Source organism: Papaver somniferum, chromosome 4 (genome assembly GCF_003573695.1).
Source record: "Papaver somniferum cultivar HN1 chromosome 4, ASM357369v1, whole genome shotgun sequence".
NCBI classification, from domain to species: Eukaryota; Viridiplantae; Streptophyta; class Magnoliopsida; order Ranunculales; family Papaveraceae; genus Papaver; species Papaver somniferum.
The window spans coordinates 54,142,976-54,157,147 of NC_039361.1; the positions used below are offsets into that span (position 1 = coordinate 54,142,976).

The 14,172-nt window shown below is 35.4% G+C and overlaps 2 protein-coding genes and 1 long non-coding RNA gene across 4 annotated transcripts; 2 read left to right on the plus strand and 1 right to left on the minus strand.

Annotated features, from left to right (window-relative positions):
- The first annotated feature begins 1,248 nt into the window (after positions 1-1,248).
- On the plus strand, positions 1,249-3,576 carry LOC113273885. Of its 2 annotated transcripts, none has more exons than XR_003322649.1 (6): positions 1,249-1,323; positions 1,613-1,648; positions 1,848-1,866; positions 2,026-2,246; positions 2,323-2,515; positions 3,374-3,576. It is a non-coding gene; the product is annotated as an uncharacterized LOC113273885 (long non-coding RNA). The 2 variants fall into 2 exon arrangements; XR_003322650.1 differs by lacking the exon at positions 3,374-3,576 and adding an exon at positions 2,639-3,269.
- Positions 3,577-4,906: 1,330 nt separating this feature from the next.
- Positions 4,907-6,740, plus strand: LOC113275530 (tubulin beta chain-like). Its single transcript, XM_026525059.1, has 3 exons — positions 4,907-5,380; positions 5,477-5,746; positions 5,863-6,740. Exons 1-3 carry the CDS (start codon positions 4,987-4,989, stop codon positions 6,537-6,539), a joined length of 1,341 nt encoding a protein of 446 aa, XP_026380844.1. The 5' UTR covers positions 4,907-4,986; the 3' UTR covers positions 6,540-6,740.
- A 166-nt stretch (positions 6,741-6,906) lies between these two features.
- Positions 6,907-10,412, minus strand: LOC113275531. The gene is made up of 7 exons (XM_026525061.1): positions 9,730-10,412; positions 9,139-9,386; positions 8,982-9,040; positions 8,781-8,859; positions 8,554-8,692; positions 7,653-7,766; positions 6,907-7,366 (listed from the first exon to the last, which is right to left on the minus strand). The coding sequence occupies exons 2-7, from the start codon at positions 9,276-9,278 to the stop codon at positions 7,175-7,177; spliced, it is 723 nt and encodes a 240-aa protein (XP_026380846.1). The 5' UTR covers positions 9,279-9,386; positions 9,730-10,412; the 3' UTR covers positions 6,907-7,174.
- Positions 10,413-14,172: the final 3,760 nt, after the last annotated feature.

The window sequence follows — 14,172 nt, forward strand, 5'->3', positions numbered from 1 at the left end:
TTTCTTCGGAGAATTGAGTCTTTCATGGGCTTTTTTAATTTGGAGATTCCGCCTGTATTGCACTTGCAAGTTACCATATGTGACACCGATAGGAGAATGGTGATGGCACGAGTAGCTGAATTCAGTTAGTATTCAGTTTAATTTTTGCTACCCCCACAGCTTCTGTGATTAGACACATTTAACCTAACTTAATTCAGCTATATCTCATCTTTAATATCAAAAAGAAAATCAGCTATACAACTCATCGTGGTAAGAATTTGATCAAAGTTTATTTTATTTCACTGGATTTATAATTGCTTGGACAAATATTTTTAATTTTAGACGTAAACTCTCTCATATCTTCATTAATCTGCAACGAAACTTAGAATCAATCATCTCCAAAGTATAAAATGGAGGGGAGTAGCTTTTATTTGCAATATTTGATAAGTACACTCGACCTGATTCTTATCGCAAAACGATGTGATAGAAGCTTTTTCTTCTACATGGTGATCATATAAAAAACCTGCATATGATTCTTTATAAGCCCAAAAACATGGATTAAGCACGTCACTTTTCATCTAAGTATTCTGTGTGTTTCCTTTTCTTTTGTTCCAGTGGCCAGAATGAAGCTAGCGAAACCAATGTTCTTTCCGGTATAAGTCGAAGCCACACGTTATTCACTGTACTATCAAACTCAGTACATAAGTATGTAATCAACAATATACTCTAGCATACTTGGACCAATCAGTTTTTTCCAACTCCTATAGTATTCCAGACAGTTCTACTGGTAATGCAGTGTCCCTTAAAACAAAAGTATTAAGCTGCTTTAGTTTGTACATACTATGAAGTTCTGTATTGTTGTCATTTAAGTTGTTATTTAATTTCCCTTTATACAGTATAGATGGATTAATTTAGTCAGAGAAAACGATATACTCTGATATAGATGCAATCGCATTTTTCGCTTTCGGGAAACTTTATGTTCCGCTTGGTAAAATGGGTACATATCTGGATTATCAGGTTGCAGTTGTGCGCACACTATTACCTAGGACAATGATTTTACCTTCGTATACACAATTAGGCATGGCAAAGTTATCCAACCAAATGCTCTTCTTAGTACTACGCCACCACAAGTTATCCCATCAAAAACCACAAGTTATCCCATCAAAAAATAGGAAAATTTCATAATTATTAGGTTGTTATTTCCTAAACCACTGACTTTTTTTTACCATAGACGGAATATTTTTTCTGGAAATTCTAGGCTTGGATGCATTCTATATAAAGCACTCAACAAACGTAGGTCTCAATGTCTCATCAATTTCGTGCTGATTTTTTCTTCTTCTAGAGGTTTGCTTTTTTTTCTCAGTTTTTTTTTATCAATATATCAGTTAAATGGTGATTTTTGATCCGCAGTGCTGGTATATTTATATTGACGATAGATCAATCTATGTGATTGTGTTGTGTATTTATAAAGGTGATAAATTTAATATTTTGTTAAGCAGTGTTTGTTTCTTGTGATTGTAATTTCTTTTTTATATTCTCTTTTTTATATTATGAATCTTTGTCGCCATAATAAAAATCGGGTTTTACATTTTTACTAATTACTGATTTTTTTTTTGCAATTTTTGTTTTGCAGTTGTTGGTGATATATCATCGGAATTAATGATGAAATGTAATATTTTGGTTCACTTTCGGGGTATTTTTTTTAAGTGTAATAATCGTTGTTTTTTACTTTTTCCTTGTGGTTCCTATAATTTTATTAGGAAACCATTTTGTTGTTTTTGGTTGTTTTTTATGGGTTTTACTCTTTTTATTGATTTTATATTTTCTTTTATTTTTTTTCATCTACCGGATCATATAAACTCTATTAGGAAACCAATTTTTTTAGAGGTAATATTCTTTTAAATTCTTTTGTTGGCTTTAGTCGTACCACACACTGAAGAATTAAACCATAATTCTGAGATCATCCTGGTATCAATGGAAGGATGATCTATTTTTTACGGTTTCATTTTTACATTGACGGATTCATTCTTTGGATTGTGGTGACAGGCGCATGTCTAATGAAGACGAAGTAGCCTGACTTTAGAGGAAACGCCAAGTATCCTATATTAGCCCCAGTTATCTGCACATCCTTTTTCATTCTGAGAAAAAGATTAACTTTTATGTATTTAAAGTTGTGCAAAATGATGAAGTAAGAATAGCAATGGAAGTCGAAGCTCATGAGAAACGAATTCGGAAAGAGATAAAGGAACTAGATATTTTAAGTAAAGGTGTTTTTCTCAGTCTCGCGTATCTTACTTCTTTAAAGTTTTTGTTGTTTTAATCTTATTATTTTTTTTTCTCTAGATCACTTCTTTTCTTTCTTAAATATCTTACTTCCAAATTGTGAAGAGAAGAGCAAATACGTCAAGAAATGGAAAAAATGTCCATGAAAGATGGAAAGTGGAAGAGAGGTTGATGCGTGAAAATTAGCGAGAAAATGAGAGGTTTCAGAGAGAAAAAGCTTGGACTTTCATAAGATTTATGCAGAAATAATCAGGTAAGTTGGTGTGATTCTTTTTTTGGCCATTTCTTATTCATGGTCTAGAAAAAAACAATATGCGGGAACAGATTCATATTGATACGAACTTTCCAGCATTGTGATAGTTATTCTTTTTATCAGTTGTCTAACGGAGGCGATATGATGTGGTATGGATGACTTTTTATGAGCAAGGTTTCTTCAATACGCTTTGTGCTTATTGTAACCAAAACTTTGTAGTCAGATTAAATACAAAAACTTAATCGATTAAAAGGTGTAGCAACATGTGTGCCTGGAATAGGCTTGTGAGCGGATTCATCTGAGCCAACGCCAACGCAAAACTCAACCATTTTGAAGAAAATCTAAAACATAAAATATTAGATTTATATGTTCATGCATTGATGTACGTCTACACGCAATAATCACATGATGAAGCTACAAGATTCGCGTAACAGATTAGTATCACTATCTACACGCAGTAATCACAAAAAAAAAGAAAAAAATGGCTAAAACCAACAAATTCACGACAAGAAGAACATGGAAGATTTAAAGAACAAATGAAAATGCAAAGGATATTTATCTCTACCCTGAAGAACTTCACGTCAAGAAAAAAAAACATAGAAAACAAACAAGTAAACCATAGGAGAAAGAGGTCAGAGGTGTGATTCTTCAAGATAATAATGGAATGGTTCTGGAATATTATCGGGAGCTAATTTGATTCTTAACTTTGTTTTATTTTTTAGTTATTATTTATGAATTATTGAATTTTCTACAATAACCTGATTCAGGTAAGGCCTACTGCTTACCGCTTGAAATGACATACGTTTATTAAATAAAATTAAATAAATAAAGTATACTCAATTCAATAATTTATTGCAGTTGTTATTGGGAAGTTGAAGGATGCGTGAGTTGAGATAATTAAGGAACCAGTTGAGAACCAAGAGAAATACAAAGAAGTCCCTACGAGAGTAATAATCGAAAATGAATAGTAATGCATTTCGTTGGTAGAAAAATCTTTGTTTTAGCAATTGTATGTATATATCTGGCTAATTAATATAATTTTAATACAGTGCAATTACTATGGTGGTGACTTTATGGGATGAATGACCAAAGTAATACTCCCTCCTTACCTATTATATAGGCGGAATTTTCGTTTTTCTTTGTACCAATATATAGGTGGAGTCCAATTTCCTAGTTGAATATTTCCAAGCATACCCTTATTTATGGTACATAGATAATAGTGTTATGAATAAGATAAAGGGTAAAACATGGAAAATCATAAAAATTTATGTTACCGGGAGGGAGTAAAAAATGGAATCGTGGGAGCCTGGGAGGTGGTAATACTGGTCCAATAATCATCATGGTTACATGATCCTTTGGAAGAGAACACCTAGGCGAGTACTCTGAATACTAAATATTCCTTATGAGATCAGTTGTTCAAAATATTGACATTGCCTATCTAACGTGTCCTTGCCTTAATAGGTAGAATTTCCTTGCTACATCACATGCATCAAGCATATTCGTTAATTTGGATGTACCATGAATTTTGAGAAATGTACGGTTCATGGTCTTGGAAGTCAATATTTTTTGTACTCTTTACCAAGATAAAGATAATTCAAAAATGTTTTTAGAATCTTTTCAGTCAAATTTTCCACAAGCAAGAAATAGACCCGTGCATCGCACGGGTGAAGAACTAGTATAAGTAGTCTACAACTAGGAGTTTACGTGTTCCCATCGGTAGAATGAAAAAATTAACTTTCTTTTTCTAAATTTACCTATTAATTTTTGTTAATCTAATCCAATCCATAACGCTAAAGTAACTAAACTCTTAAGGAACTAAGAGGGCAATTAACCCTTACAAAAAAAAATTATGGACAAAGGGATCTTTTGTCTACTACCTGATGATCTTATTTTGTCATCTTGTCGACCTTAAAATTTCACCTCTGCAACCCTAATAGTAAATTTCTTTGCCATAGGCCACAAAGTTTCAGCACTGGGCCTGCTCATGGCATATACAGCCCACCTTTAAATACGGTATATGGAGTTAGATTACTTCCGCAGAAATACAACCGTAATCAGTGAAGCAACATCTCTGTAGGGTTCTGTCTGAATTTTGTAAAATCAGTATATCAATTTATAAAATCAGTATATCAATATTTAAAGAAGATTGAGACCATTTTTCTTTCTTATATGGTGCAATATCACATCAAGCCGGCTAATCACTACCTAAATAAACAGTAAGCAACTTACTTACAAGTGTCAAACAACTGGCACAACCACCAACTCAATAATTGACAAAGCATCTCTCCGATCAAGTCGGGAAATCCTCTACCGCTAGATCACACTGACTATTTCAATCTTCACCGTTCATTTTCACAAAATCTCTATATAAAGATGCCACTCTCCCTGTACTACTTCAAACTTCACACCCCATAGGCATTCAAGTGGTAGTTTGTACTTTGAATACTTTCTTCTTTAACTTGAGTCCAAAAATGCGTGAAATTCTTCATATTCAGGGAGGACAATGTGGGAATCAAATCGGATCAAAGTTTTGGGAAGTGGTTTGTGACGAGCACGGCATCGATCCCACCGGAAGTTATGTCGGAACTTCCGATTTGCAGCTAGAAAGAGTGAATGTGTACTATAATGAAGCGAGTGGTGGACGCTATGTACCTCGTGCTGTACTTATGGACCTTGAACCGGGTACTATGGATAGTGTTCGAACTGGTCCTTATGGTGCAATTTTTAGACCGGATAACTTCATTTTCGGGCAATCCGGTGCGGGTAATAATTGGGCTAAGGGACACTATACTGAAGGAGCTGAGCTTATTGATGCTGTTCTTGATGTAGTTAGAAAGGAAGCTGAGAATTGTGATTGCTTACAAGGTTGGTTCATCATAAGCATATATGATCTTATTTTGTTTAAGCAGATTAGCTTGTGCAATTGGCCTGAAGTTAGCGGCTTTGGGTTTGTTTTTGCAGGATTCCAGGTTTGTCATTCTCTTGGTGGTGGAACTGGATCTGGTATGGGAACCCTGCTCATTTCGAAGATAAGGGAAGAATACCCGGATCGAATGATGCTAACATTCTCGGTATTTCCATCTCCAAAGGTATCTGACACTGTTGTCGAACCCTATAATGCAACACTATCAGTTCATCAGCTAGTAGAGAATGCCGATGAGTGTATGGTCCTTGACAATGAGGCGTTGTACGATATCTGCTTCAGGACGCTTAAGCTTACCACACCAAGCTGTAAGTACAAGAATTGATGGCCAAACACAAGCTTAGTTACAACACTATTTGGGAGTGCATCATTTGTAAGGTTGTGCCATTGCTTTGCTAAGTTTGGTTATTTGATTTTGGTTCAGTTGGGGACTTGAATCATCTGATATCGGCGACAATGAGTGGAGTTACATGTTGCTTACGATTCCCAGGGCAACTGAATTCCGATCTGCGAAAGCTAGCTGTTAACTTAATCCCTTTTCCACGACTTCACTTCTTCATGGTGGGTTTTGCACCATTAACTTCTCGAGGATCACAACAATACCGAGCATTGTCGGTTCCTGAACTGACCCAACAAATGTGGGATTCCAAGAACATGATGTGTGCAGCTGACCCGCGTCATGGTCGGTATCTGACAGCATCAGCAATGTTCAGGGGGAAAATGAGTACTAAAGAAGTTGATGAACAGATGATAAATGTACAGAACAAGAACTCATCATACTTCGTCGAATGGATACCAAACAATGTGAAGTCTAGTGTTTGTGATATGCCACCGAAAGGGTTAGCAATGGCGTCGACTTTTGTTGGGAATTCAACATCCATACAAGAAATGTTTAGGAGAGTCGGTGAACAGTTCACTGTTATGTTTAGGAGGAAGGCTTTCTTACATTGGTATACTGGTGAAGGAATGGATGAAATGGAGTTTACTGAAGCAGAAAGTAACATGAATGATTTAGTTTCAGAGTATCAGCAATATCAAGATGCTACAGCTGAAGATGACAATGATGGTGAATACGAAGAAGATGAGGGCCTGGAAAGCTGAAGGTGTTCGAGTTCATTACTGCTAAAGATGTTTCAAGCTGTTGTTTTCCGTTGATTGTTAATCAGTTTTTCGAAAGTGTTGTGGTTTGGCAGCAATGTATGTCTCTTTTGTTCTGATTTTGTGCTTATTCCTTGCAAGCTTTTGTTTTGTTTCATGACAGCATATGGACTCAGAGATGAATATATACCATTTGAAAGTGAATGACTTGTTACGTCTATTTTGCCGTATTGCATACGACACGGAAACGAAAACAAACACAAACAAAAAATATCAAAAATGAGAATGTAAGCAAAAGAAATGAAAGAGATTATGCTAGTAAACTCCAAAGTATATTCAATGGTGCTAATTTGGAGACGGGAAGAAAAACTAAAAACAAATCCATAAAGGGGATGCATTCTTTAAATTTCTACTAGAATATATATATATATATATAACATTGAAGGGAATCTATACAACAATCAGTTGGATAAATTATCCCCTAGGTAATATCGGCAAATTTGGGAGCTTTCCCATATTTTGGGTAAACTAGGGTAACTAACATAGGAATCTTGTTATTGTCTGGTATGTATCAGTTTCCTACAAATGCTGCTGATGGATTCAAACAAGGGGATGTTTCGGTGATCAAATCTCAAACATTACTCAAGAAGCTTATTGCAGGTACTAACACCAATAGCCGCAGCAAGGTGCCAAGCAGCATGAATATACGGAGTACTCGGGAAATAATCATCCGCAATAAATAGCAGACCTCCCAAGAGTGATGACATTTTGTGCACATTGTGGGCCATCCTTAAATCTGGATCAGTTAATGCTCTCTTTGCAAAAGCTACCTATAAAGAAACAATGGCAGAAGATATGAAATCTGATAAGAACAGCAGGTTTGAGTGTGTGTGTAACCAAAAGGATGCACGAAACAGATCTAGCATGACCACTAAACAGGAGGTAATATAAAAGAGTAAAAAATAAGGTCGAACTTAAGAAAAGTTTAGAAACCAAAAGAAATTGGTGTTGCACAAATATGTTAAGGGAGGGAATGAATTACAACTAATACTGCAATTCACCACGACACACTAAATTAATACTAAACTTTGCATATAAGAAGAAATAGTCGATTACCTCCATCATTCCAGTGTGAACGACTGAAACCATTAAAGGCTGGATAGGTAGAAAAAGTGCAGATGCAGCCATCAGATATTTAGGATTTTCATTCCTGATTGCTCTTGAAAGACACTGCAGAAAGATGAACAATGATTTATTATTTCTATATTTTTTTTGTATGTTTATTCTTTAAAGTAATCTCCAATTTTCCATATCCTAACAACAGAGGCTGAACAACTTGACCATCAAATAATGAGCAATTGGAGATATATAGTAGCATATATGCAAATTAGTCTACAATATTGAGCACTGCAGTGATGCGTCTATAGAGATCAGAAATCAAAAAGCATCCGGAACATTTTAAGGCATTGTTAGACTATTGAGTGGGCAAATTTCATCGAACGTATGGCATCAGCTTCAGAAAAGGGTTAATGTGCCCTCTTGCACAGCCACTTTCTCTGCCAACAACAAGTACTACTAAATCCTCAAAATTTCTGGTACTAATTTAGTAACACTAACTTGCCTATTTTTTCTGTAATGCAACACCCAGCATAGATTCACAAAGAAACAGAAATCAGCATACACATGAAAATGGTTGGTGCACCTTATTTTTCCTCAGGTTATACCAATAGATAGTAGTAACCGTATCAGATCTTACTTATGAAATGAATGTGTTTGATACTAGAAAATAGAAATATGAGATGCAGCAAACCACACCATTGGTAAGCTCTAGAGTTGCTTTTTGGCAAAGAAATCAGAAACATTGGGTAACTTCATTAAATGAATGAAGGGTTAACATTCTAGTTTCCTGAAGTTATTCAGGTCAAGTCAAATTTTGCAATTTCTTGATGATTCGGTGGATGTTTTGACCATATTCTAAGTTATTATTCAAAAGCTTTTAATGTACGCTGTAACTTACAACAGTTGTGGTGGCTATCATTGTATAATCGGCCCATCTCAAGTACTTCCGCAACTCTCCTCTTGACGAATGGTACAGACTTGAGGCCACACCAACTCCAATTAATGAATTAGCATAAAGTTTAGTACTCCAATTTTTCCTGTATTCATAATATAATCTTTCTATTAGAAAAAACTAGAGGAACATAGGATAATTATAAAGTCAACCGTGGAAGAAGGATAACTTGCCTTGGGGCTTGCATCCCGAGGACAATAAAAGGAAGCGACGTGAGTACATTAACAACAGTTTCTGCGATGGTTCGATCACCTATATGCAAAAGCATGGATATTAACAAAAGATAGCAACACCGCTGAGATAAATTAAAGCATTTAAGCATTTTTCTTTGGGGGACTAGAAGTACACCGCTGAGATAAACTAGAGGAACATACCTTGAAGACTACAACAATGTACTGGCATCAGGCATGCTGGTCTCTGCTTCCATATGTTTCTGAAGACGACAAAAGAAAATCAATACACTGCTATATACCACTACAAGAAATCGAGTTACAGAAATTTTCAAGTGCTGTAAAAAGCACCCTAACTCACCTCATTAATAGAATCTGATTAGCTTCAGTACACAACCGACTGAAATTCTCTTCAATTGCAAAAGGTGCATGGGGCACCAGATGAACCCCATGAACCCCTTCCAGGGCTTTACTAGTATTTAATGTACTTTGAGGACTCATAAGCTCTTATTCCTAATAAATTCTCCAGTAGATGCAAGCCTGACCTTGCAGTCTTTAATCCGAAGAAATACCCCAAGAACAACCAACTCCAATGCTCATTCTACCAATCTAAACACACAAACACAAAAACCAAACATTTGTTGATCAAAATCAAGAGCTCTGTGCAGCATTAGGTTTTGAGAACAAGAAGAAAGATACAACAATTTCCCAACATATCGGGGAAAAAACATCCTTAACCAAACGAACAACTTCACCACAAAACAAAGCAAAAGGAAAACTATAACTAAATAATTACTAAATATAAGCTGAATTGAAGAACACGATTGATGCTAGCAACTAAAAATCCCATCTTTTTCATGAAATTTGAAGAATTGAAAACTCATGATCACTAAATTCAAAGAATAAACAAGACATCAAATTGTTCTAGATAGAGAAAAGAGAATAGAAAAACCTTTGAATGTTGGTCGTCTTGGATGGAATGAAAGAGTTTTGTTTGAGCTGCTCTCCTTCCTTCCTTCTTCTCCGACCCCTTCACATGGGGAAAGTATAGTACAGGTCACAGGTGGGTTAAATACAGAAACGTTTTTGATTGGATAAATCCAAACCGTAGAAAACAGACGAAAGAGAAAGAAGCACATATGCGAATCCGAAAGTATCTCCCTGTGTAATAAACCTTACGCATATTCTATTTGATGCTGTTATTCTTATTACCGGTGGATATTCTTTAGTTTTTACATTCGGGTTTACAAGCCCACTGTGGATCCAATTCAGTAGTTCTCTGAGAAAAAGAAACCAGGCTAAAATCGTCTCACAGTCTTTTTCTTTTTTTTATTTGTGGATCCCAGTGGGTCCAGTTCCTCGGAAGACGTTTGTGAGAGGCGGTTTTCTTTGATGTTTTTTCTCTCGGTTTGTTAAGAGTTTTTGTTGTTGGAGATGCTTTAAAGGGACTGTGTTTGACTGTTTGGTTGCTTTGTATTTATGTGGTCCTGTAAAATGGATCTATGATTCTATGTTGTGTTTTATTCAAATCGTTTGGCAAGGCTCACTTATACAAATGAATTGTACACTGAAATAATCAGATGCCAAAGAACCAAGTAGCCAAGAGAAATGTAAAGGTGGAGTATATTACTTCTGTTTCTTAAGTTTTTGTTACATCAAAATGGATAGAGCAGGTGGCTATTTATAGCCAGGGAAGAGTGAGTCGGTAAAAGACTCTCAAATGCTTAAGGGCTAAGATAAACTAGGTGATCCTTATCTCTGTGAATGGAGGTGGGAACTGACGGGAGTTTTCTAGATTCTTCTTTAGGTGGCAAAATGGTGGGCCATTTTTTTATAACACGTGTTCATACAACTATCTACCTTTTGTGAGTAACGGATCGGTGGATGCGGATTAGGAATCATCCGCGTCCAGCCCATATAAAGTGCGGATTTGGAATTTCTACGACGATGTTATTACTCAATGAGTTTAGCATTCGCAGGTATACAAATGAGCGGGTTTGATACAAAAAGGTTGACGGATTTAAAAAAAAGGATAGGTAAATATTTAACCAACATGATGCAACTTATTTTAAAAATTTGGATTATTAAAATTTAAGTAATTACAACATTACAAGAGTAAAACATTCAACGATATGAAGTTTTAATCTAAATCAATTAGAAAATATACATAAAACATATATATTACTTGCTAAAAGAGGACAAGGGAGAGAACTGCTGAATAGAGGTATTAGGAAACAAAATTCTTGGAAGATAAAAGACTAAGCACTAATCAATAGGAAACTATGTATATTTTTTACTAATTTCCAATAAGAACCTTCATATAACATGTAAATACAAGCATTGTTATTAGGATATGTTATCCAACGAAAAGGTGATGTGTTACCTCCATCCAATCCGTAAAAACTACATGTTTAAAAATCCACCTGCATCTAGCCTTCCAAGAAACAGATTGGTTGTCCACCCGTCAAAATGCGGCTGGGTGGAGTAAAATCTGCGGATTCGAGTATTTCGCTCACCCCTAGATCTAGTTAGAGATCCCGACTTCTTTATTTTAAAGTTTTGTTATGGCTGTGATTTGATTTACAAGTGCAAGAACCATGCAAGAGAATCACTGTTAGGTTGACCAAGCCTAAAGATTTTTTTTATTATTGCTAGTCCGTCCATGTAAAATATTCACTATAGGTGCATAATTTTAAAATGTGAAACATGGTTGTATGTTGTATACTAGTAAAGTCGTATATGTGTTAGAGCACTGCTCGGTCGAATTCACAAGTTTTGTCATCTCAACCTTGTTGTCAATGTTAGAAGTACAAAACCATATCCTGATTTCTAATCTACTAAACTCAAATCTCGGACTAGGATTAGTTTATGGTAGTTGAGTATCAAACATTGCTGAATAAACCTCGAAGATTGTAGACTGAAGATCAAATGAAGACATTTGGAGAACTTCATCAACAAAGAAGTATGTGAATATTGAACCGTCCTATTTAATCACGGCATTACCATTCAATCTTTATGAGACTATGTCGCCTGATTTTAGTAGATTTCATATTGCAAAGAAGAAGTTCGAGTCAATCTTGTCTTGTTAAATATCTCGAAATATGATTCAAGCAATGAATTTTTATAGATCCTTAGCAATCTTGGTTAAGAAAAATTTATTGTTCAAGAACTGTTTTTGTTTCATTTGGAAATTTCGCAAGAATGATATTTCATATCTATGGGATTGAGAGTGTTTCGAAACAAGAAAGAGAGTTTTTCAGAACAACTAAAATGTGGACACAGGATATCCATTACACGCCCTCTAGACATCTGAGTTCTGAAACGTAGGTAAGTACAATACCCAGTACGTGTACCCTGGGGTTTTGAATATTTGTAGAGGAGGCAGGTGCGCATAATCAGTACGCGTACCCCAAGGGCATGAATTCGTGAGCTGCTACGGGTACACATACCCAGTACGCGTACCCTAGCATCATGAATTCACGAACTGGTCCATTGAATTCACGAACTGGTCCATACGTACATGTAACTCTACACATACCTACCTAGTACGAATTAAGAAGATGCTCACAAACTATTTTCGCAAATATGTTTGGCATTGATACAACTCTCATAAACACCTCTAAGATATGATTGATCACTAAATCACTTTGTGTTTGTGAATCATGATTTAAGTCTTGAGTGTCAAATGAACATGATTATGCTTACACGTTCATATGGCATACTTTCCATGAACTATCATTGTACACGGTTCCAGTACCCTGGACCATAGTGTATATTCTTTTATGTAAGTAATTTCAAGATGAACTTCTCACATGCTTACATGAACTCCTTACAAGAGTTTTATCTAAATTGAGAAAGTGTTTGCTTGAATCTCAAGTTATTTTAACTTGAATTCAAAGCTACCTATAGTCTTGAAATTTTATAAATAGAGAAACTCAAACAACTGAGAATACAATCCCTGACACTTATGCGTCCTAGTTGTATGCTAGAGTCGTCCTTTATTAACCTAGGTTTTCTGAGACACATAATTAGGTTTACGACTAAAAAAAATCACTTCGGGATTCGTGAAGCCAGGTACGACTATCTTGCCTTGATAGTTCGTGTACCTTGATTTTGTTTTTATTGATTGTCGAGGTTTTCATCAATATCCAATCAAGAACGAGACATATAGAAATCGAAAAATGTTTTATTCGTCTCAGACTTTCCTCAAGATAGATATTTAAAAATATTATTTGCTGATCGATTTAAGGTTGTACTTGAGAGGTGTTTGGTAATATAGGCTTCTCAACTAATAGAACGTAAGTGTTTCAGATTCGTTAGGTTTTCTAGCTTTGTCTATTGCGAATATATTTCCAAGACTTGATCTAAACAATATAAAAGGAAATCAAATAATCTTATCTGTTAGAGAAAGATTAAGATTGGTATCAAAAGTCTTCACTTAAGTTGAAGCAACTCTTAGGCTGTAAAGGACGTCAATTAAGGGAATCAATTGCATAGAGACTTGCGAGGTTCAAGAGACGTAAGAAACACGACTGCAGCTAAATTGCTTGGAGGGTTAGTTCGGTATCAACCACATTCCAGTCCAAAGTCTGATAGTAGGCTAGTGTTTGTAGTGGCTTAATACAGTTTTGTGTTCAAAGCTAGACAAGGTCCCGGGGGTTTTCTGCAAGTGCAGTTTTCCTTGTTAACAAAACTTCTGGTGTCTTGTGTTTTTCCTTTTAGGCACTATATTGTTTTATTTTTATAATAGGAATATCATAAATAGTGCATATTCAATATAGGTAGTTTAAGTCCTTATTATTTGTGATCAATTACGATACTTTTTCTTGTAGAATTCGTATCTTGAAAGATAAATAACAAGTTTAATACTTGGCAGAATTTAAATCCTCTTGATTTGGATAGAACTAGATTGATCATGGATATTGATTTGTGAGATCTTCCAAGAACTCTTCAATACAATAAGGTTTACCGATTTTGTTCTCTAGACATATTGATTGTGGAAGAGATAAGAGAAAACTCTATACACATATTGTTCAAGAATATTTGATTATATCTTATTGCAATTGTATTAGGTTTTGTCCATACAAGTTTCCAAACGAAAAAGTTCGTTGTGTACTTGGTACCCTCTCATTTTCAGTATGCATCCTCTAAAAGATCGTTGTAGCATAAAAATATTTTTGAAAATATTTGGCATGGTATTTATGTATATTATGAAAAATGGAAGCATGCTGCGCATAGGAGTCCAATTGTAGGGTGAGAAAAACACATATATCCGCGAATCGATTCAATTTGTATTTTGGCGGGTCAACACCCGACCAGTCTCTCGACGGATTAAACATAGGTGGAACATTACCAACTCATTGGACATCGACCCTAAGAATAGTTTTTGTGTTTC